The sequence below is a fragment of the Leuciscus leuciscus genome (genome assembly GCF_965113295.1).
Source record: "Leuciscus leuciscus genome assembly, chromosome: 12".
Taxonomy (NCBI): domain Eukaryota; kingdom Metazoa; phylum Chordata; class Actinopteri; order Cypriniformes; family Leuciscidae; genus Leuciscus; species Leuciscus leuciscus.
This window is the reverse complement of record NC_138736.1, coordinates 42,944,232-42,968,804: the sequence shown is the minus strand read 5'-3', so window position 1 is coordinate 42,968,804 and position 24,573 is coordinate 42,944,232. Positions and strand designations below refer to the sequence as shown.

Here is a 24,573-nt window from a genome sequence, read left to right as displayed (position 1 = left end):
GATTTATGATTGCTTTTAAAGTAAAAATAAAATATTATTCTTTGTGTCTTTGGAAAATAATTGAGGTGATCACAGGTGTGGATGATTCTTAAATTTCCAGGATGGCTCGACTTAAGAGTCACAGTTTTAATAACAAGTTAGAATTAAGTTAAAATGAGAATCTGATTCTTTTAGTGTTTCAGACAGAGATCATGGTTCTGAACAGATAGACTAACAACATAAGATGTAATTTACTAGAGGTCCTGACAAATGTTAATTTCTGCAGTCAATTTAAAAAGTTTGAATGAATGATTTAATGACTAAAATACGTGTTTCATTACTGGATGAATCAGCGTTTTTGAACGACTCTCTAGAATGAATGATTAAAGTTTCAAGATTCTTGCAAAAGTTGATTTACTCTACACTGCTAAAAAATTGGTTTGATTCGAATAAATTAACATTAAATATAAGTAAAACCAAATGTATTATATTTGGTAATCGTTTATCGAATACAATAATTAATGATTAATGAAGTTGAAATAGAAAGGGTGTCAGCTATTAAATTTCTTGGAGTGATTATAGACAATAGCCTAACTTAAATTGGAAGCCCCATATATCATTTATTTTTCCATTGTATCCAAAAGTTGTTTCAAATTGTCACCAGAACAAAATAAGTTTGTATCATCTTGTATAAAATAATATAATATATCTTGTATAAAATAATTTTTCCAATATTTTTGAAAACTGTGAAAGCAAAGAAACAGGTCTATAATTTGAAAAGGTATGTCTATCTCCAGTTTTATATAACTTTTTAGCGATTTTCATTTTTTTAGGAAATAAACCTTTTTGAAGAGACAAGTTGCATATATGTTATATGTATATATGTTTTACCACAGACATATCCATATCATTCCAGTCAGTTGACTTCTTATTTTTAAATGATATCAATATCAATAACAATATCAATTATTTATTTTCCACTTGTTTCTCTTATAAACATTGATTGCTTATTTACATTACCCGTTTCTCTTTCCGTTCTACTTTTACTACCAATTCCTACAATCTCCCCAGCCAGACTGGGACCAACATTGACAAAAAAAATCATTAAATTCATTAGCAATTTGTTCCTTATCACTTATAATTATATTATTCTTTGTCATAAAATAGGTTGGGCATCCTGTCCTTCCAACGTTGTTTCTTACTATTTAATTTAATACTTTCCATGTTTTTGTTATGTCATTTCTGTTATTCTCCAATGATTTACTGTAGTACTCTCTCTTACTGTTTCTAATAATGAGAACACCAGGTTGCTGCTGGAAGAGGTGTTAGTGAGGCCAGCAGGGGGCGCTCACCCTGTGGTCTGTGTGGATCCTAACACCCCAGTGTAGTGATGGGGACACTATACTGTCAAAGAGCACCGTCCTTCGGATGAGATGTAAGACAGAGGTCCTGACTCTCTGTGGTCATTAAAAATCCCAAGATGTCTTTCAAAAGAGTAGGGGTGTAACCCCGGTGTCCTGGCCAAATTTGCCCCTTGGCCTCTGTCCATCATGGCCTCCTAATCATCCTCATATACTGATTGGCTTCATCACCAGTAAGCTGGTGTGTGGTGGGCGTTCTGGCGCAGTATGGCTGCCATCGCATCATCAGGTGGAGCTGCACATTGGTGGTGGTTGAGGAGTAATCTCGATTTCTACAGTAACACACTCCATAAGTTTGTCTTTAACAAGCGACATATTTTCCACAACTCTGCTCCTGTAGTTAGAGTCAATGTACAGAGCAACTCCCCCTCCCATTTTATTTCGTACGTCACAGCTTGATCATCAATGAGCCAAGTCTCAGAGATTGCTATAACTGTCATTTTTTGTTCAATTTGTTGTAAACACTGTTTGATTTTTGAGAGGTTTGAATTTAGACTCCTGCTGTTAAAGTGTATTATGGAGACTGCTCCATCCATTTTTACCTTTACATTGAATTGTTCATCAGTATAGTATTCACAATTTATTTGTATATTGTGGAAAAAGTTATTCTCAGGATCAATTTCGTTCTCCATTTCTTGTAATTTATGCTCAGTGTAGTTAAATGTTCTCAGTTCTAGGCTTTCATGATCCATGCAAAGTTCAAAGGTTTGATTTATTTTGTTCAGGTGTACGTGTCCTTTGACTGTATGTCCCATTCATCAGCATATCCAGAAGTGATCGTTATTTATATTTACCAATTCACTGAGTTCTCTTACCATAATGTTGCTTGCTTCCTCGGGTGATCCATTCATCTTAATCCATACCTTGCAATTCCTTGTCCAGGTAGCTTGTATTTTGTTCTGTTTTTGTAGGATCCGTGCCTGCCTTGCTATATCGGCGTTTTTTCCGTTAGGTGTTCGTTCAAGTACACATCTGACCCACGCAGCTTCCTTCCTTGTCTCAGTAATTCTGTTTTGGCTTTTCTGTTGGCGAAACGTATGACAATTACCGGCTTGGTTTATGACGGGTTGAGATCGCGTTGGTTTGTATTTCCATGTTTTTACTTTGAAGGACAACCTCTCTTTCCAGCGAGTATTGCTCGCTCGTTTTGGCATCCTCTCCTTTCTCTCTGGATACAACACCAGCAAAAGTTTGATGTCTTGTTGTAAGTCCACTTATGATTAAATTATCCATCCGAGAATATTGTTCCAAATCATCGACGCGTCGCTCTAGATCATCAATTCGTTTGTCCTTCTCCTTGATCGCTAGTTTCAGCTCTCTTACTTCCTCCATAAGTCCCAGCAATTTGGACCGCTGGTTAGCCACCTTGCTAATCTCACCAGACATGAAGTTAAGAGACTGCTTGATCTCTTCCATCTCTTCTTCATTCTGTTGGTTTTTTTTGGGTGGCATTGAGTATAATAGAAGGAAACAAACAAAAACTATATAACTTCAGCTTAATCGTAACGATCTGATGTCACGATATTAACCTTTTTTTTTATGTAATACCTAAACGTTTAAATATTAATTGATCTCTGTTTTTCTAAAATGATAGTGGATAAATAGGACATGATGAACAGGAAACGTACGTAATAGAGACTTAAAAATTTTCTCTTACCTGATATCGCTAACATGTTTGCAGGACTCACACATCCAGACCGACCTTCCTCTGTGTTCACATATCAGCTTCTGTTCTCCTCCGTTTACATGTCACAACGCAAATTAGTTCAAAATAATAATTTAACAGGCATAAGGAAAGACCGAGTAACCTTGCCGAGCAGTAGCACACACACACACACACACACACGTCGTCATCAACACAAACTGACGTATTTTCAAACTTGACCAGTAAAAAGGCGCGCACAGTTGTCATTGGCCAGTTACGTATATGACAGTCATATTAACCAATCATGATCAAAGAAGGTGAAACTACCAACACTGTAAAAAATGATTCCGCATTTTAGTTCTTTCAATGTAATTTTGTAAGTTGATACAACTTGTAATTTCTGAATTTCTTCATTCAACTTAACATGTTAAGTTTTCACTGTCTCAACTAGTCTGTAAGTTGACTTAACTAGAGTATGTGTCGCATCAATTTAAAAACATAAGCTGAACCATTAAGGTATAAGTTCTCATTATTTATCGCGAGATCACATCACGTGAAGCGCGAAACAGGTCTCGTTCGTCGGCAACGCTGGAGAGTTTAGCTGGCAGCAGATTTATCTTCCATCATCATCAAATCATCTGGTAAGTAAATATTCGTTCAAATTTGTGTAATGACTTGTAAAATGACATATATGAAGTAATCATCCATGTATTGTTTACACTATTAACGTTTCTTGATCACATGGCCGTTGCAGTTTGGCCTAGCTAGATGATAGTCAGCAAACTAAAGCTAAAAATCTATTAAACTAGCCAACTATTACTTATTTTTCTTTTATTTATTTAACGTAGGCTACATTATTTAATAAAGTAGCCAAAAGGCGGTGGTGGCTAACGCAGGATTAATTTCATATCGGATATTTCGATCCTCCCATATTTAAAATATAACTTGTCACAATACACAAACTAATGTTGAAATATCTGCACCGAATTCATTTTTTTTTTTTTTTTTTTTTGTGAGAGAGACTGTAATATGAATTAATGCCAAAAATACAGAGCGGGAAATTCGTGGCGTGAAAAATACCGCGCTTTCATGTTCACTCTCGTGTTCAAGTTTTTTGCGCCTAAATCAGCGAGTCTAATCACCATACAGGCAAAGCAGCGTCAACGCGTGAGTACGATAACAACGAGCTGACAAATATTTATGTAATTTAATGTAAAACTGTGTGAGTGGTGCGGCAGGATTATCCGAATCCTCCGGTGTTCGAGCTGGTTGCTCCATAACTGAAACGTTGTATAGCTGTCTAGTTTTACTACTTAAATGTCGAACTCGTTTAAAAGACTGTGGTCAGTTATGTTTAGTTTACTGTGGGAGATTATGTAACTATAACAACCGCTTCACCATCGCCGTGTTTTTTCCAAAAACTATAGTGAAATGCTTAATATTCAAGCTGTGTAGATATGAAGAGTTCAGATGCAAAAGCCTCTAGTGCCATCTGAAATTTTCTTCTAGAATGATCATTTTTATCAAGCTTGTACATTTAAATTCAGTATTTTCACTTAAATGGCAATGAAAATTACCTATTAATTGTCATTTAAGTGAAATTACTAAACTTAAATGTACCAGCTTGATAAAAATGATCATTCTAGAAGAAAATTTCAGATGGCACTTAGAGGCTTTTGCATCTGAACTCTTCATACAAATCGCAAAATTATACTGTGCTCTAAAAGCATGTAACGTTATGTTACTCTCTTATGAATGCTTCTGCATGTGTAGCAGAAGAGAGTAGTCAAGCTTTGGGATGTACGTCATTACTGCATCTTTAATGGACAGCTCTGTTGCTTAGATAAGTCCATCTTGTCACTGTTTAAACTGGCCTGGCAATCATCTTATTACAGTTAACATTATCTAAATTATAGTTTCTCACCAAATCTCTTGATGTGCGTTTATTAAAATGTCTCTTACCCTGAAATAAGGTTATGGTTATATTGTTCACCCTATTTAGGATGGATAGTAAAGTATCGTACCAAAGAAAGTAAAGTTTAGTTGCCTAAACCTTTACAGTAACAGTATTACAACATTTTCTCGACTAGCCTGTCTCTAACTAATTAACTGTCTTGACAATATATTTTAAAATGAATTGCAAACCATTTAGCAACACAAGTTATACAGCTTTTATTTATAAATTCTAATGTAGATCTAGCTTACTGCAAGTGTCTGAGGCAGCCACCAAGCTAACACAGTGAGTAACTTTAAAAACCTAACATTCCGCACACTCAAATGTGTATGATTGTTTAGAGGAAATAAAACTGCTTTGTGTTACCTTACAATTTTGATTTGACAAATATATGTGAATAAATATCAAGAAATTTAGTGAGAAACTATTACTCTTGATTGTGTAATCCAGTGCTCGAATTGAGGGGGGGCTGGGGGGATCCGGGACCCCCCATAAGGTATTAGGGACCCCCCATAAGAAATAAAAAATAGAATTAGGGGGGTCCCTCAGATATTTTTATTTTAGTAAAAATAATAATGACAAATCTGATTAAATGCATGCAATGGATACAGTACATTTCGTGAATTGATTATTTACAATAATTTATTTTAAGTTTGTTTATAGCTAGTTGTCTCTTTAAAATGTAAACGCCCCGCTGTGCGCGCGCATGACATCGTTGACAGGATTGTTTGTTTGGCGCCGCTCCGGTGAAGCTAATTTTAGCTTTTTAAAAAATGGAGAAAAATAAACCTCCACTCCCAGTCGGGAAAAGAAAGCTTCTTACTGACTTTTTTGAGGGGTAATTGTTTCTCTCTGTATATCTTTCTACTTTATATCTGTCCACTCCATGCCGGGGCTTTTGTATTCCTTGCATACATTGGAAACACTTAGGCTTAAGTTACTAATTTTTCATTATTAATAGTCCTCCTGGTTCTACAGGAGTGCTAGAGATCTCGATGAAGATGGATAAGTAAGGGTTAATGCCCGACGAGGTGTCCATTGTCAGGTATTAATGCGCGTCGGACGGTTGCCTCCGCCGAAGTCCATTAATACCTGACAATGGACACCTCGCAGGGCATTAACCCGCTTATACCATGGTCACTTAACAAATAACAAATTTTTAAACCATTAGTTTATATTTTAATTAGTTTTACAATCGAAATCTAAAGGCTGTCATTGATAAACGGACCTTATCTGAGCCACAAAGTCTGATATTAAATATAGAGTCATTTCAGCCTTAATAAGCCTGTTAACAAGCAGAATCACTGAAGGAAAGAAGAGGACAGAAAAAGAGACGAGCAGAAACACAAGAACTACAACTGACTTCAGCCACAGTCTAAGATGCTGTTTGTGGAGTTGTTTAATCCTCCTCTGCTGAGATCTTCACAGATTTAATGTCTCCTTTTCGCTTCAGTTCATCTGTGGCTGAAGTCAGTTGTAGTTCTTGTGTTTCTGCTCGACTCTTTTTCTGTTCTCTTCTTTCCTTCAGTGATTCTGCTTGTTAACAGGCTTATTAAGGCTGAAATGACTCCATATTTAATATACACAGGTTTTGCGGCTCAGATAAGGTCCAGTTCTGGTTTATTTCTTTGCTCTTGGCTGACATGTGGCATTGCTATGGCCTGCTTGTGGCCCAGATCTGGCAAACAGGAGTGAGCCGCCCAACTGTCATCATTCCACGCTGCATGTGGGCCAGATCCGCATTCCACAAGTGCCAGATGTGGGCCGGATCTGGGCCGAAACGTGTTTTCTACATTTCTATGTAACACATTATATATAGTTATGTTCAGTTCTCCATTTCAGTTGTGGCAAAAGAGACTGAGTTTATATATATATATATACACTAAGTACACTGTAAAAAAATTCTAACCTCCCTAACTCAAAATTTTCTAGCGACTGATAACATCAAAATTTTTCAATTGGCCCAAGTGAAAATCTGTAAATTATAAAATTTAATTTACAGAATTTCACTTGGGCCAATTGCAAAATTTAGATGTTATCAGTCACTAGAAAATTTTGAGTTTGGGAGGTTAGAAATTTTCACCCTCTAAATCCATATTACTTTAGTAAGTAATTTAAAAGAAGAATTATATATATATACACAATTCTTTATCCAGCGTTTTTAATAAATAGTATATATACGCATATTATGATCAAATATACTGTATATTTTGTATAAAGTGTATATTGCGAGACTAACCAACCCCCCGCCCAAAAAAAACTTGGGGACCCCCCATAAGACTTGACTCAATTCGAGCTCTGGTGTAATCTGTTTATGAAATGTTGGTTGACTTCATTATTCTTTTCTTCATAGAATTACTTCAGGCAGTGCTGCAAGCAGTGTGGGGCATTTGCCCTTGACCAATGACCAATGACCAAAAAGAGGTGGCCGGCTATTTTTTGTGAGAGACAGGTAAAGTCCCAGGCTGCTGAAAATGGTGTTTAGATGAATATATAGATACTTTTTTGCAGTGTTGTTTAACATGTTGCTGTTATGTTTGTGTCATTTAATGTAATTACTTTAGATCAGTGCAGAATTCAACAGACTAATGTCGCTGGACCTGAGCAAGTCCTTTTATGAGGGTCTTGACCGGCATCTACCAAAACTGCTGTGCCTGTACCGTTCAAAGCGCTGTGCTGAGATTGCAGAAATGAGGACCATAATGGACAGCCTAGATAAAAATGTAAGTACATATATTTCTACTGTACTTTTTTCATAAACATTATGAGCATTTCCTTTCTTGCAATTTCTTTTGTCCTGCATATCTTTTATTAGTGCTGCAAAATATTGAAGGAAAAGGTGATATGCCATTTGTTAATGCAGAAGTATTTAAAATCAATTAAAATTAATTATTTATGACCTTCTAGTCAATAATTGTATCCCTTAAAACTGTTTTATCTGTGATAATTAAAATTACATGTAATTTCCCCCCCCTGTGAAATCAATTTCTTCAGGCTTTAAAATATTTTAGCTTGATTGTAACTTTTTATACCCTTGCTTCTTTTATTGTACAGATCTATGAATATGCAAAATGCCTCCATTTATTCACAGTGTATAGTATTTGACCTAATTATGTCAATTTAAAGGGATAGTTCATCCAAAAATGAAAGTTCTGTTATAGTCCATTCATTTTATGAAAAAAGGTTGAACAAATTGCAACAGAAGCAAACTCAACTGATTTTGTATCCTCAATATGTCCTGAGTAAGAAATGTAAAATTTTTGAAATTGTTTGGTAACATGGACAAACGGTGCATAATCTAATTACGTATGTGCTAATTTGCATAAATACCACAACAGATCTAAACATTGTCTTGTTGAATCTTGTTGACATATAACAGTAAAATACTTAATGTTAAGGTCTGAATGGAACCCATTTAGGCTACCCATGAGCATTACTACATAGAGGCAGGAAGAAGTACTTTAAACCAGCCTTTATTAATGTTTAAGAGATTGGCTTTGGGGCTGGGTCCGTGGGCCTGTTTCTGGGGGACGAGTCTGAGGGAAGAACAGGAGACAATGGTAAGGAGAATGCAGAAGACAAAAGGTAGGCAAAATAAAACGTGAACCCCTAGAAACAGTCCCACGGACCCAGCCCCAAACCCCATCTCTGCAATAATAATTAATAAAGGCTGGTTTCTAAAGTACTTCTTCCTGCCTCTATGTAGTAATGCTCATGGGTAGCCTAAATGGGTTCCATTCAGACCTTAAAATTAAGTATTTTACTGTTATATGTCAACAAGATTCAACAAGACATTTTCTCCTGGCTATACCCAATGTTTAGATCTGTTGTGGTATTTTTGCAAATTAGCACATACGTAATTAGATTATGCACCGTTTATCCATGTTAACAAACAATTTAAAAAAAAAACTTGTAATAAATTTTTTGTTTGTCTTGATGCAAGTAATCAACTCAGTCATTTTCATGGTGATATCTAAAGGTTAAATTTTTTGACCTATTCATGTGAGAAAAAGTATGAATAGGCTATATTTGGGTCTTTTTCAAAACTTTCCCCTAATGGGATTCTTCTGGGCTTTTTTTTTTCTTACTCAGGACATATTGAGGATACAAAATCAGTTGAGTTTGCTTCTGTTGCAATTTGTTCAAGGTCGACGCCCATTTTGGCTTAAAATTACTGGACTATTATTAATTACTCACTCATGTTGTTCCAAACTCCAAGACCTTCATTCTTCTTCGGAACACAAATTAAGATGTTTGTGATGAAATCCACAACCTTTCTGACCCTGCATAGACAGCAATGTAATTACCACGTTCAAGGCTAGAAAGGTAGTAAGGACATCTATAAAATAGTCAATGTGGCATCAGTGGTTCAACCTTAAATTAATGAAACTACGAGAATACTTTTTGTGTGCTAATAAAACAAAAATAATGACTTTGTAACAATTTCTTCTCTTCCGTGTCAGTCGACGTGCATTCAAAAGAGTACCACAACACATGCATGTGATGCTGCTGACGCAGGAGCCGGCATTCTGACATAGGACCCAGATGTGCTGCGCCTTGTTTACAAGCAGAGGAATGCACACGCATGCGTCGTGGCACTCTCGTGACCGCACGTCAAGGACTGGCATGGAAGAGCAGAAATTGTTGAATAAAGTGTTTTTTTTTTTGTTTTTTTGTTTTTTTTTTGCACAAAGTGTTCTTGTAGCTTCACAACATTACGCTTGAACCACTAGTATCACATGGACTAATTCAACATTGTCCTTTTTACCTTTCTGGGCCTTGAAAATGGTAGTTCCCTTGCTGTCTATGCAGGGTAAGAAAGCTCTTGGATTTCATCAAAAATATCGTAATTTGTGTTCCGAAGATGAAAGAAAAAAACAAAAACTAAAGTACAAAGTGAAACCGGCTTCAATGCAACAGGCCTCAGGCCAGTAAATAAACTTCTTTTTTTTTTCTTTGGGGGAAGGCATCAAATCAACGAAAGAGGGTTGCAGTACTGCAGGGGCTGCCATGGTTCCTGCGTGAGAATCCATCGCAATTCATAAAGATCTGTGAGGTATGTGGAAAGTAAGGAGGCACATTGGAGGCAGTTGAGTAGTTGAAGTTAATGTATTATTTCTAACTATGTGGATGGAGTATGTATAAGATTAAGTATAGCAGAGGCTAGGGTTTAGGACAATGTAATATCAGCAATAGCACTCTTCGGACTGTAATTGTTTCCCTTGGGGACATCTTAAAAATGAATTTGCATGGACTCTCAGTGATAAAACCTATGCATTTGGGTGATGATTTATTCACAGTGGTGGAGCAAGTTCTGAAATAATAAAATAAACAATCACATAAAAAAATCACATACTAGCCCTTGTAAATTTGTTGAAATATGTTGAAATTTCCTTACATCCCCTTGAAAAACAATTACTGTCCAAATAAAGTTAATGATTGAGAGATATTCTCAAAGTGATTGAAATGGGTATTCGAGCGCCACTTGTTATGAAGGACATGTTGGTAGTACTTACAATAATACTCATGTTGTGTTTAGGTCTTTGAGCTTCAGTGTTGTATGTGTGAAAGCACATTTTGAAGTTTGTCATTTTTTATTACAGCACACAGATTCCGAAGAAGAAATGATCAGGGGCATGACTCTTGGAATCATCACAGTGGTGGAAGATGTGACAGACCCCATTCCATGCGAGACTACTGATGTGGCCCTTGTAATCGAGGAAGCAGTTGTTCTGCGAGGACTTGGTGACATACCAAATGCATATGTGAACTTGATGGGATTGCTTTATGCTCTCAACATAAACTACCCCAAAAACATGAGATACACATTCGAGGTGATTCAGAGGCTGTTGATGAACATTGGAGCTGATACCTGCAGTGCAAGAGTGCACTCCCTTAAAAATACATTGTTGAATTAAAGATGTTGTTGAGGTAAGGTGTTGTCTACCAAAGGCCTGTGTTGTGTATTTTTACAGTTTTCAGTTGTTGTTTTTTTCAAGTTTTTTCCAAGTTCTCTATCAATGGCCTGACATCTATTTTCAACAAGATTTCATGTGTTTTAAAGTTATTTCACAGTTAAAGGGGTATTATTAATGTGAAAAATCTTAGTGTTAGTTTATCTAACAAAATAATTTTCATTTTGGGTACTCAACCTCATGTTGCTCCAAACCTAAAAGACCTTTGTTTGTCTTTGAAAAACAAATTAAAATATTTTTAATGAAATCTGTGAGTTTTCTGTCCCTCCTTTGACAGCCTCCGTAACTAGCACTTTCAAGGTCCAGAAAGGAAGTAAAAAGACATTCTTAAAGTAATCCAAGTGATTTCAGTGGTTTATATATTTGTTTACATGCAACAGTGTCTGGTTTCGCGTCCACACAAGAAGCTGTCATGCTCTTTTAAACATGCGACGGAGAAAACTATTTAATAAATAAAATGGTATGAAACACTCGCAGTGATTCATAAAACTGAGCTTAAACCACTGAAATCACTTGGATTACTTTAAGGATGTCTTTTCTGGACCTTGAAAGTGCTAGTTGCGTAGGCTGTCAAAGGAGGGACAGAAAGCTCACAGATTTCATTAAAAAGATCTTAATTCGTCTTCCAACAAAGGCAAGTCTTAACAGGTATTGGATGGCATGAGGGTGAGCAATAAACAATGGTATTAAAAAATGTGTGTGAGCTACATATATAATGTAGTTTTTAGTTACAAATAATCGGAATTGTTTTGCATTTCTACTAAGAGAAGTGTTAGCTATTAGCTGTATTTTACAGTTAAAAAGTTGTAACAAAGAAAAAATTCATGGTAATCCTTTGAATATGTTAACTGAGTTTTCCCTTAACATTTATTGATTTATAAGGGACAATAAAATCATTTGAATGGAAAAATCCGTTTTTTTATTTGGTTGAATGTGCAATTGCAAGTTGAGAATATATGCCAAATTGAGTTCAATGAACATACATTTTAGTACAAATAACTTGAAAATGTAAGTTATCGTATTTCAACTAAACTTTACAAGTCCAGGTTACTTGAAATAAGTTGTTGGGTCAACTATTTTAGCTATGTCAACTAAACTTTTGAAGTTGAAAATACTTAGTAGATTAAGTAAATAAAACTTAACTGAGTCAAAGCAAAAAGATAACTAAAAAATTTAAGTTGAGTGAACAAATTATTTTTTACAGTGAATAGCAATTGTTTCAGTGTGGTAATGGAAAAGATGACCTTTCTTTCTTCCTTTCTTTTTTTAAAGAAATGTGTGTTTAGTTTTATTTGTGGACTATATTATTTGATTAGTTGGTCAAATAGTGTTTTGATGACAGTGTGAATAAAAATGTGATCCTGCTTGTAAGCTTTAGGCAAACACAAAATTGTCAGTCCAAACAAAATCACACAAAGCAGAAAAGTTTCTGCTGCACTTCTCTCTTGAGATAGAAATTATATCCATTATTATTGTTGTTGTTAATAATATGATTATATTTTAACATAAATTTTGATTTTTGAAGTGGTGTTTTTATCAAAATATCATACAATGCTAAAATAATAACAAAATAATAATTAGAAATAAGAATAATTCAAAGATTATGTATTCCTTGAAGACATGACATTGATTCAACATAAAAAAAAATAATAAAAAAATAAACCTTTTCAACTGTTTAGTATTAAACGTTTCATTGTGACAACATTAATACAACAACTGACATTATTTCAACCATATTTCAACTTTGAGGGTCAGTCATGTGCCAACTATGACTGAAAAGAAAAGCCTGTACTGTTGGCCTCAAAAGAAAACTTACCCAACTCAACAGAAAAAAACCTGTCTCTAAGATATGAATTAAACCACTGCAAAGCAATACCCCCAATACCAAACAAATGTTCTAACCGGCAGAGAAGAATATCATGATCAACTGTATCAAAAGCTGCTGTAAGATCAAGAAGCAGCAGAACTGAGTTTTTACCACTATCCGCTGCAAGCAAAATGTAATTGAATACTTTAAGCAAAGCAGACTCAGTGCTATGATGGGCAGAGAAACCAGATTGGAAAGGTTCTGTTAATTTAGCTGCATTCAAAAAGGAAATCAATTGTGAATATACAACTTTTTCTAAAAGTTTAGATAAAAATGAAAGCTTAGAGACAGGCCGATAATTATCAAGACAGTTTTCATCCAAACCCTGTTTCTTGAGCAAAGGTTGAACTACAGCATGTTTAAAAAAATTCGGGTCGGGACTACCCCAGCACTTAGAGACGAGTTAATCACTGACTGGATGGAAGTACCAATTTCAGAAAAAGAGGCCTTGATAATCTCAGAAGGAATGACATCAAGTGAAGAGGCAGTTTTCTTCATCTTATTGACCAAATCACAAAGTTCCCTCAAAGAAACACTTTGAAAACAAGAAAAAGAAGCCGGACTTGCCAGCGAAAACAGTGACAGATCTGATGACTGCAAGGTAAAAGAGGAGCGGATAGCTAACACTTTATCTGAAAAAAACTGTAAAAAATCTTCACAAAGTTTAGTTGAGGGTTCCACATGAAACTGACAACCTGGATTAATTACTGAATTAATCGTGGAAAACAGAATTCTAGGTCTATGAGAGTGTGTAGTAATTAAATCTGAAAAATACTTAGACCTAGCTGATTTTGCAGCTTTCTGAAAGTTAAATAAACATTCTTTGAAAAACGTACTCGGTTACTAACGTAACCTCGGTTCTCTCTAGAAGAGGGACCGAGTACTGCGTAAGATATCTTACGCTAGGGGAAAATCCTTTTTCCGCGAGATATTGAAGCCAAAAATTATCCTTAATTTTGTTATAATGCAAAACGCGTTGCAGCAGCAATGCAGACATAGGCGAGACAGCTCGCGCGCCTATTGGCTGCTCTGCGGCAACTGCAGCAGCCTATCGAGCGAGGCCTGGCGTGACGTCAGACCCAATCAGGGCACTTCGCGCCCGCTACGTCACGTCCCGCCGAAATGGGCGTGGTCTAGGCCTATAAATATCGCTCGCAGGCAGCTATTATCTGGTTTTTCATCATCGAAGCAACCAGAGCGTGTGCATGCACGGCAAGATACGCAGTACTCGGTCCCTCTTCTAGAGAGAACCGAGGTTACATTAGTAACCGAGTACGTTCTCTTACGAGAGGTCTCTCGTACTGCGTAAGATATCTTACGCTAGGGGACCCAGTGTAAAACGCCGTGCGTGCTGAGATCTGACACCAAAGACCCAAGGGCGAAAAGCCCGGGGTACATATAGTGCACAATCACTCAGTGAACTCACAGAGAGTCCGGGAGAAGGAGGGGTGCAGCCTCACTTTCCACATAGAGTAGCGTCGAAGGGACGCAAATTTCATCATACAGACAGGGCGGGGTACGGCCTGAACTGATGGAAAAAATGTGGGTCTTACACAGTTTGCCCAGCTTTAAACTGTCGAAAATTGAGCTGTGCTCAGTAAACGCAGCATTCTGAGCTGAACGCATCAGGTCAGATAATACTGGTAGTCTAGACCGACAGCAGCCTGGCCTGCAGGGCGGGAACCTCTAGGTTATAGAACCTTATAAATGTAGACGGGGAGGCCCAGCCTGCCGCCATACAAATATCTTGCAAGGCAATCCCACTCGACCAAGCCCACGAAGAGGCCATGCCTCTTGTGGAATGCGCTCTGACACCCAAAGGGCACTGCATGCCCTTGGAGGCGTATGCCAGCGCTATAGCATCAACTATCCATCTGGATAGGCTCTGTTTCGACGCGGCTAGTCCCTTAGAACGTCCGCTAAACGAAACAAAGAGCTGTTCCGTCTGTCTGAAAACAGACGAGCGAGACACATAAGCTCGTAATGCCCTGACTGGGCAAAGGAGGCTCGCGTCTCTTTCCTCATCAGGGACCGGTAGGGCTGACAGAGAGATAATCTGCGCCCTAAACGGTGTGTTGAGGGATTTTGGAACATAACCGTGCTTAGGTTTGAGTATAACTTTTGAGTCATTGGGCCCAAACTCCATGCACGCCGCGCTCACAGAGAGCGCGTGCAGATCCCCTATGCGCTTCACCGAAGCGAGAGCCAGCAAAAACACCGTCTTGAAAGACAGGTGTTTCAAATCGATTGACTGTAAAGGCTCAAATGGCGCACCTTTCATGGCTTCCAGAACCGTAGAAAGGTCCCATACGGGGACTGAGGGAGGTCTGGGAGGATTCAGTCTCCTAGCTCCTTTAAGGAAGCGGATGACTAAATCGTTCCTTCCTATTGACTGACCAAGCGTTGTTTCTGAGAACGCTGCTATAGCCGCCACATAAACTTTGAGCGTGGAGGGGGCCCTGCCCCCATCCAACAGCTCTTGTAGGAAGGAAAGCACCTCCGTCACATCACAATTTGTGGGTGACACACCACGGGCTGTGCACCAGCCCGAAAACACTGACCATTTCGAAGAATAGAGTCGTCTTGTAGACGGAGCTCTAGCCTGCGTGATCGTGTTTAATACTCCTTTAGGGAGTCCAACATGTACCCGTTGATGGCCCAGACATGAAGGGACCATAGATCCGGGTGAGGATGCCAGATCGAGCCGCGGGCCTGTGAGAGGAGATCTCTCCTCACTGGTACTGGCCACGGGGCAGTACTTGCTAACTGCATCACGGCTGGGAACCAAGGTTGGTTTTTCCAGAGCGGTGCTACCAGCAGTACTGAGCATCCTTCTTCCCTGATCCGTTCTATCACCTGAGGCAGGAGAGAGACGGGGGGAAAAGCATAGAGCGGGCGGCGGGGCCACACATGGGCCAGCGCGCTCCTGCTCTTGGAGAAAAATTCTTGACAGTGAGCGTTTTCTTGAGACGCAAACAGGTCCACTTCCGCTCTGCCGAATTTCTTCCACAGCAGTTGGACTGTCTGTGGGTGTAGGGACCATTCGCCTGCCGGAACGTTGTTCCTGGACAGTCTGTCTGGTCCTATATTCATGATCCCTGGCACGTGCGCTGCTCTGAGCGAGCGCAGGTTGCACTGAGCCCATACCAGGAGGCGTTCTGCCAGCCTGTACAGTTTCTCGGATCTGATGCCGCCCTGGCGATTTATGTAGGATACCACAGACATGTTGTCCGAGCGGACCAAGACGTGGTGACCTTTTATTTGGGGACAAAAACGCGTCAGCGCGTTGTCTACTGCCAGCATTTCGAGGCAGTTTATGTGCAGGAGCTTCTCCCGTTCTGACCACTGGCCGAAGAACGGTCTGCCCTCGAGCAGCGCTCCCCATCCCGAGGTGGACGCGTCCGTGGACACCACTTTCACCCTCGAGGAAGTCCCCAGGCTTACACCTGATTGGTACCAGTCGTTCGCTTTCCAGGGTTTCAGCGCTGTAACGCATTTCTGATTGACCCTGAGGCGAAGCAAACCGGGTGCCCACGCTTTGCGTGGGACTCGCGCTTTCAGCCAAAACTGCAGCGGGCGCATGCGGAGCAGACCCAGCTGGAGTACTGACGATGCTGAGGCCATGAGACCTAGCATCTTCTGAAATCTTTTGAGCGGGACAGACGCGCCGCAGCGAAAAGAGTTCGCTGTGCGTCGAATGTCTACCGCGCGCCGTTGTGATAGTCGCGCTATCATGGATAGTGAGTCCAGTTCTGTGCCCAGGAAAGATATTTTCTGACTGGGTGACAGGGAGCTCTTCGCCCAATTGACACTCAGACCCAAATCCTCGAGGTGATCGAGTAAAATGGTCGTGTGTTCTATGAGCACTGCGCGAGATTGCGCTAGAATCAGCCAATCGTCCAAATAATTCAGCACTCGTATGCCTCTCATTCTGAGGGGTGCGAGCGCCGCGTCCATGCACTTCGTAAATGTACGGGGTGCTAGGGACAAGCCGAACGGCAGGACTGTGTACTGATATGCCTGGCCCTCGAAGGCGAATCTCAAAAATCGCCTGTGACGTGACGCTATCTGTATTTGAAAATACGCGTCTTTCAGATCTATTGACACAAACCAATCTCCTTGGCGAATCTGCACAAGGATTTGCCTGGTCGTGAGCATCCTGAACTGTCGCTTCACAAGCACTTTGTTCAGTTGCCTTAGATCTAGTATGGGTCTGAGACCCCCGTCTTTTTTCGGTACCAGGAAGTATCTGCTGTATAGCCCTCCTTCGCTCTGATCTTGAGAGAGGGGTTCTATGGCCCCTTTTCTCAATAGTTTCGTCACTTCGGCTCGAAGTAGATGTGCTACTTCTGTTTTTACCGTGGTCTCGACGCGCGCCACATAGCGGCGAGGGCGTCGGCGAAACTGCAGCGAATAGCCTCTTTTTATAATGTTCAGCACCCACTTCGAAACCCCAGGCAGCTTTGCCCATGCGTCTGCATGGATAGCTAGGGGTCGAATACGAAGCGCGCTCCGCTCGCTCAGCGATGGAGAAGCTTCTGTGTGCTGTAACACAAGCGTGTCGCTCGTGACATTTGAGGCATGGGGCGCGCTGATGACAGCGGGCAGATTGCCCGCGCTCGACTCCTCTACGGTGGTTAACCGCGAGGGGGATGGCTGGGCGGTTCCCGTGGGAACTGTCATGTCTATGTGTGGATGTGGGCGCGGGACAGCGGGCACATTTATCACACCGAAAACATCGTTCGCTTGCGTGAAGCGAGTGCACGTTGGTTTCGTTTTTACAGAAACCGTGAGACATGCGTAACGTGGTGTTAGTGGGCACTGGGTAGTGGGCACATTCACCATGTTTGAAGCGCAACCGACCTGAGTCGGTTTTATGTGCGCGAGCCCTGTGTGACAGGCTGTGCTTATGTGTAGGGATGGGCACTGGGCAGTGGGCATTCTTACTACACACGAAACACCATCGGCCGTGGCCGGGACACCAGAAAATACGCTCTTTTGGGGATTTATCTGGGTAGCCGTGAAAACGGCATTTGTGTGCAGGCAAGCGGGTGACAGAACCGACTTGTTGGCTGCAGAAAACACTGGAACAGTCACATTTTCTGGAACTGGACGAGCGAATAGCTTTGGTGTGAGTCCGGCCGCAGCGGGACTGGAACACCGTCGTTTTCCTAGCTGTGCTAGGACGACTTCGGGGCCTCGGGCTTCACCGTAACCTTAGGTCGCGGGCCGCGTCCTGCGGGGCGGCGACCGGATGAGCGGGAGCGCGGTCTCGCGCTTCTGGCCTGGCGGCGCTGTGAAGTGGAGGCAGTGGACGGTGGCTGTGGCTGTGAGCTCTGAGCAGACGGTTTCGCACGGCCTGCTGCAGAGCTGGAGCGCTTCGGGAGGAAGTGCTTCATAGCCTGAGACGCTTTCTGTACCTCTGCGAATCTCTCCGCGAAATCTTTGACGGAGGATCCGAAGAGGCCTGCGGCGGAAAGCGGGGCGTCGAGGAACGCGGTGCGCTCAGACTCGGCCATTTCCGAGAGCGTCAGCCATAGATGTCTCTCAGACACGGTGAGAGAAGCCATAGTCCGTCCAATGGCTTGCGCTGCGGACTTAGTAGCACGAAGGGCGAGGTCCGTGGCACTCCTGAAGTCCGGCACGCAGATCGCGTCAGGTCCTTCCTCATCCAGCTTACGGAGGAGATCGGCCTGGAAGATCTGGAGCGTTGCCATGGTATGCAACGCTGACGCAGCTTGCCCGGCGGCGGAGAAAGCGCGGTGGAGCAAGCTCGACGTCGTGCGGCAAGCTTTAGAGGGTAGGGCCGGCTTAGCGCGCCGTCCAGCGGAGGGCGGGCATAAGTGGGCCGCTATCGCCTCTTCAACCGGCGGCAGCGAGAGGTATCCTTTGTTCTTGGCATCGTCAACAGCGGAGAATGCCAAAGAAACAGCAGGACGCACTCTAGCAGAATAGGGGGCGCTCCAGGACTTGGCGACTTCTTCGTGTAACTCAGGAAGAAAGGGCGCCGGCCTGGACACAGGTGAAGCGCGCTCCCCAGGCAGGAAAAATCCATCCAGCCGGTTGTGAGCGGGCTGCTCAGGCGAAGACCACTCGAGGCCGAGGCTCGCCGCGGCCTGTGCGAGTACTCGCATGAGTTCCGTCTCTATGGAAGCTCTCTTGCCTGACGAAGTGCGGGCAGGGGGCGCGGGGTCCTCAGAGCCCGCCCAATCCTCACTGCCTGACGCCAGGATAGAGCAGGAATCATCCTCTCCCAGCAGGGCTTCCTCATCCGCGATATCAACGGAAGCGGCGGCAGACGGCGGCCGCTGTCCGTCAGGAAGCGAAATAGAAGAAGCCGGGGAAGCAAGCGGGCGAACCGGCGAGCTTTGGCGGCTGAGGGAGGGTTCCGGGGCCCGCTGGGCACGGCGCTTTTTACGGCGCGACGCCGCGGCGGGCGGGGGAGCAGTCTCGGTGAAGACGGCTAGGCGAGTCCTCAGAGTCGCCATTGCCATCAGCTCGCAGTGAGGGCATCCGCCGTCAGCGAGCGCGAGAGCTGCATGTTCCTCACCCAGGCAGGAAACGCAGATCACGTGGCGGTCCCCGTCGCTGAGTGTGGCTCTGCACGAGCCGCAGGAAGGCATCTTTAAAAAGACGCTAGCTCTTTTAGAAATGTGTGTCGCAGCGGCGACACACACACACAGAAATACAGTGTAATAAAAGAGAAGGATATAAGCGCCGGAAAGCGCAGCAGGAAGGCAGGAAGGCGGCGCGGCCAGCGACTTCAGTGACTCGTCCCGCTGAAGGTGCTCTCTCTCGACGGCGCGGCTCCTAATCCAGCTCCAGCGATGCGTGTGCTTCGCTTGAAGGATGAAAAATCAGATAATAGCTGCCTGCGAGCGATATTTATAGGCCTAGACCACGCCCATTTCGGCGGGACGTGACGTAGCGGGCGCGAAGTGCCCTGATTGGGTCTGACGTCACGCCAGGCCTCGCTCGATAGGCTGCTGCAGTTGCCGCAGAGCAGCCAATAGGCGCGCGAGCTGTCTCGCCTATGTCTGCATTGCTGCTGCAACGCGTTTTGCATTATAACAAAATTAAGGATAATTTTTGGCTTCAATATCTCGCGGAAAAAGGATTTTCCCCTAGCGTAAGATATCTTACGCAGTACGAGAGACCTCTCGTAAGAGAACTCACAAGACACAGTTAACGAATCCTGTTTCCATTTCCTCTCCGCTTGACGACATGCCCGCCTAAGAGAGTGAGCATTGTCGTCAAGCCAATAATAAGATTTATGTCTGGGTGTCTTTAACTTAAAAGGTGCAATAACATCTAAAATATTAGAACAATTTGTATAGAGAAGAGTAGTCAGTTCATCAGGCCCAGTGGAAGACTCAACAGCATTCAAAATAGATCCTTCAACAGCGTTAGCATGATAGATTTCACTAAACTGAGGAGGAATAGATGAATTTATACAACGAGAGTAATGGCCCAGATGTTTTTCACTGCAGAATTCTCAGCATGGACATTAAAAACAATAGGGCTGTGATCAGAAAAGGAGACATCTTCTATGTTTACATCGTCTACAGCAACACCATGTGACAAAATAAGGTCCAAAGTGTGACCATGAACATGAGTTGCTCCATTTATATGTTGCATAAAACCAAAAGATTCCAAAACATTACCAAATTCACTGACCAAGGGTCGACCTGGGCAGCACACATGTATATTAAAATCTCCCAATAATAACAGCTGATCATACGATGGCAAGATATGAGTTACAAATTCACAAAACTCTCGTATAAAACCACTGTCAGGATTAGGTGGCCTATAAATAAGCGCACAGAACACCGCAGTGGAATCAGATTCTAGCTCAATTCATTGTAACTCAAATGATGCATAACTCCCGACAGAAACAGGACGTATGTTGAGGGTTTGTTTAAAAACCGGGAATGCGGGACTCTGGGTGCGGGACTGTAGCTGCAGGCTCCGAGATCGCATGGTTTGCCTGAAACCATAAGCAGTTCTGTCCTGGCAAGGTTGAATTGAAGGTGAAGGTCATTCATCCAGCAAGAATTTTCCATCAGGTCAGATCCTCTGGCTGGAATGAAAGGTAGAGATATGTGTCATTAAGTGATAGGAAAAGCCATGTTTCTAAATGACAGAGCCTAGTTACAATAAAAAATAAAAAAAAATAGATGGGTGTAATCTAACACAATCGTGGTCTTACAGAAGCAAAACCAAACCTTGTGCAGCTCCAGTGGCCTCACAAGGATCAAATGAATATTCACATGGGAAAATATAGTATAAAACAAATTACATTTTGCCAACAGTGAAGGCTAACAGTGAAGTTTTGAGCTGAGACACCTAGGGGTGTAACTGTCTGTTCATCTGGATCAATGCAATTTTCATAACCAATGATCAAAAGTATCCTATGAAAAAGGCTACTATGATGACCCAGGCCATCCAACTTATGTAGATAAGTTCATTTCTTCATCAGAACACAAACATTCTATCAACTTTTATTGTATAAGCCTAATATATGCACATGTATGTATTCTACATAGAGATGCACCGATTACAATTTTCTAGACCGATTCCGATTTCCGATTTCTCATTGAGTTTGACCTGCCGATACCGATTTTAGCCGATTCCGATTTATTTTTTTCTAACCACTTTACAGCACACACAAATATTTATTTTCGATCTTTTCTTTAACCCTTTCACGCATAAGTTTAAAATATTCTAATTGACAGTGGCCGGTGAACTGAGAAGAATAGAGTAAACTTTATAGTTACTTCCACTATGCTTGTCTGATATGAATAACACATGTCGGCAAATTATATTTGAATAGATTGTTATTGCTGCTTCCACAGACATCAGTGTGTATTTTACAAACTCCAAATGTATTGTTTTACTCGTGCTTATGTGTATTTAAATATCTGAAACCTAAAATAAACATTATGAGGCTGAAAACACTGCTTAGTTGTGATATATGACAGCGCTGAACGTGTCCGACTCTGGCTCAGCGCCAGCCAACGCGCGAAAGCACAGTTTGAATCTGGCAGTGATGCGACGTCACTGAACACTCTAAATGTGGCGCCGTACTCTCAGGGGCACAGACATAACAATCCCATATATGAGACCGTACCGCTCAAAAGGTTAATCATGCGGCGCCCGAGTGCATTTGACTGGCATAAAATCGGCATATGTCAGACATCACGTGAAAATCGGCCAATTCCGGTCACCAGCCGATCAATCGGTGCATCTCTAATTCTATAGCTACGTGTTGGCAAGCAGATGCAGCCAGAATATGCAATTTATCATGTTGTGTTCATATTCTAGTCTCATCAACAAGTACAGTATTTACTGAATTCATTCTTGATAGCCACATTAACCCTTATGAAAATTAACTATGGTTTAAGCACAAAGAAAAAACAAACAAACAAACCATGGTAGGCCTATTTGTAGTATAGCCTAATAAAAATCCGCCAAAAACGTAGTTACTATAATAATACTATAATAAAACCAAGGATATTTTTTTTAAGAGAAGAGTCTTCAGCTTCCAGACGGTGTTTAAAAATGTTCCGCCATTTAAGAGATTGATTTAACGTTACTGACAGATACTATCGCGTATTAACGAAGATTTTATACACAATTAAACGGACTTTGATATGTATAACAAGCCTACAAAAGCTTGTTTTAGGTCTTTTGAGGTGTGGGTTCAGCTGATTTTTCTTAAAACAGATGGAAAATGTAAAGACGCATGCTGCATTTTCAGTGTTTTGCCTCCAGCTCTCGGTTATGACTGAACATCATTTAAGAATGCTAACGTTAGCTTGAAAACTGTAAACTAACACAAATGTAATATAAAATATACTATATAAAAGTAGTATATAAAATATGTAGTATAATGAGACTCTTACCTCAGTCGGTGATCAGTTGGCATGATGTCCGCTGTGACGAACCAGGCTCACTGGAAAAGGGTGCGTTATTTCCGAAGAATCCAAACGGACTGACTGACAACAGAGCTCCTGCTCACGGCTGCTCACACATTTGTTTCGACTGTCTGATCACATTCTGTTCCTGTCAATCATACACGCGATGTCAACCAATTAAACTGCATGAGGGAGGGCCGAGCCAACTCACACACACACACACACTAGATGCGGATAAACCGCGGATCGGGCGGATGACGTGACGAAAAATAATATTTTAATAAAATTCAGGCGGGTGGCGGTTGAACCAGTCAAATTAAAAAAAAAAAATTCCACTAAGCAAACCTGCAAGCTATGAGCCCAGCTGTCAGTACTATTGGAGGAGGCAAACGTCTCGTAGATGAGACTGCCTGGGTTATTTTGTTTCGATATTAGTTATATTTTACCAATCGTAGCCTACCACTCGTGGAATAGGCGTTTAAAAGTGAGACAGATTATGGTCTGATATGACTCAGAAATGACATCGGGCAATGGCAGCGCAAGATGTTCAGAAGAACGCAAGAGCTACACTTCTACAAGTCATAACATCCTCATAAAAAATAAAAAAACAAAAGTAAAAAAAATAGTCCTAACTTTGCCCATTAATTAGATGTGCAAGGCAAGCAGACACGTTTTTGGGTTGTTATGGACAATTAAAAATGCGAATATTCACATTGCACATTGTGCGGTGGACTTTCAGCGAGAAACATCAATATTTTTAAAGAGCCGTTTGTGAGTCAAACGAGCCGGCTCACAAAAAAGAGCCGGAATGCCCATCACTAAGTAGTAGACTGAATTCAAATCTCCCGCTTGCCCTTGATACAGATCCAAACTCGACTGATCAGCTGACTGTTGTGGGCGGGACTAAACAGGGGAAATTTGAATCTGCGTCATCGCGCGCGCACACACACACAAAGCCCTGAATGTGCAGCAACGGAGATTTGGAAAAATACTCATAAAATATACATGAAATTATGGGAGAATAAGACAATGAAATAATTATCAAAATGAGCATCTATTTGCAAGACAAGATTAAAAGACTAGCCTATGAAATAAAAAAAATTCAACTGTAGCCTATGTAGGGTACTGTACAATTACTAATCTGTAAGGAAAACATATTGAATAGATGCAGATTTCTGCAGTTATGCCTTCTTTTCTTTGTTTTCTAATTTCACAGAAAAAATCTGTAAAATATCACTTAATAATTTCTGTAAAATTACACATAACTCTGTAAAAATACAGACAAGTTCCTTTTTAAAAAAACGTAAAATCGATGTAAAACCAAAATACAAGTAATTACCTGTAAATTTAACAGTGGACCTTTAAATTACAGAAAATGCCTGTTATTTTACAGATATTTGCTGTATAATGACAAAACGGTAAAATTTTGTAAAAAAATACAGACCATTACCTGTAAAATTACACTTTTTTTTAACAGTGACTGTATCAATTGTTAAAGGAATACGAGTAACTAGAAACAGCGTTTCTGATCAGGAAGCTCTGATCCCGGCTGAATCCCCTATACTGAGTATACTGAAAGGGAAGGGGCCTCAGGGTGTGACTATGGTCACGTAGACATAAACTATGAAATAACACCATTAGAGACGGGAACGATTCCTAAACACACAAAAAGGCTGTGTGGGGAGAGGGTTATAAATCATTTTTGACACTCTGTGAAACTTAATCACTACTATAATACTTTGTTTATAATCAGAATATAGACACATAAATATTAAATGTATTTATATATATATATATATATATATATATATATCA

The 24,573-nt window shown here is 41.1% G+C and overlaps 3 protein-coding genes across 9 annotated transcripts in view; 2 read left to right on the top strand and 1 right to left on the bottom strand.

Annotated features, from left to right (window-relative positions):
* Positions 1 to 24,573, top strand: part of LOC309511410 (phospholipase A and acyltransferase 3-like) — a 111,708-nt gene that overhangs the window by 4,297 nt on the left and 82,838 nt on the right. The window lies entirely within an intron of this gene.
* Positions 1 to 24,573, bottom strand: part of LOC309511386 (uncharacterized protein) — a 256,220-nt gene that overhangs the window by 211,606 nt on the left and 20,041 nt on the right. The window lies entirely within an intron of this gene.
* LOC309511404 (uncharacterized protein) lies at positions 3,350 to 11,884 on the top strand. 3 transcript variants are annotated; one of them, XM_082186639.1, is made up of 6 exons: positions 3,350 to 3,686; positions 5,240 to 5,284; positions 7,353 to 7,451; positions 7,564 to 7,722; positions 9,966 to 10,055; positions 10,603 to 11,884. In XM_082186639.1, the coding sequence occupies exons 3-6, from the start codon at positions 7,410 to 7,412 to the stop codon at positions 10,915 to 10,917; spliced, it is 606 nt and encodes a 201-aa protein (XP_082042765.1). In that variant the 5' UTR covers positions 3,350 to 3,686; positions 5,240 to 5,284; positions 7,353 to 7,409; the 3' UTR covers positions 10,918 to 11,884. The 3 variants fall into 3 exon arrangements, with proteins under 3 accessions (XP_082042765.1, XP_082042763.1, XP_082042764.1); XM_082186637.1 differs by lacking the exon at positions 5,240 to 5,284; XM_082186638.1 differs by lacking the exon at positions 3,350 to 3,686 and having other exon boundaries at positions 4,686 to 5,284.

Bases quoted from the DNA above. Each gene is read 5' to 3' on its own strand.
- LOC309511404 (XM_082186637.1), top strand. From the start codon at position 7,410: ATGACCAAAAAGAGGTGGCCGGCTATTTTTTGTGAGAGACAG. The intron at 7,452-7,563 runs GTAAAGTCCCAG...TAATTACTTTAG, and splicing joins CTATTTTTTGTGAGAGACAG to ATCAGTGCAGAATTCAACAG. The intron at 7,723-9,965 runs GTAAGTACATAT...CTTTGGGGGAAG, and splicing joins TGGACAGCCTAGATAAAAAT to GCATCAAATCAACGAAAGAG.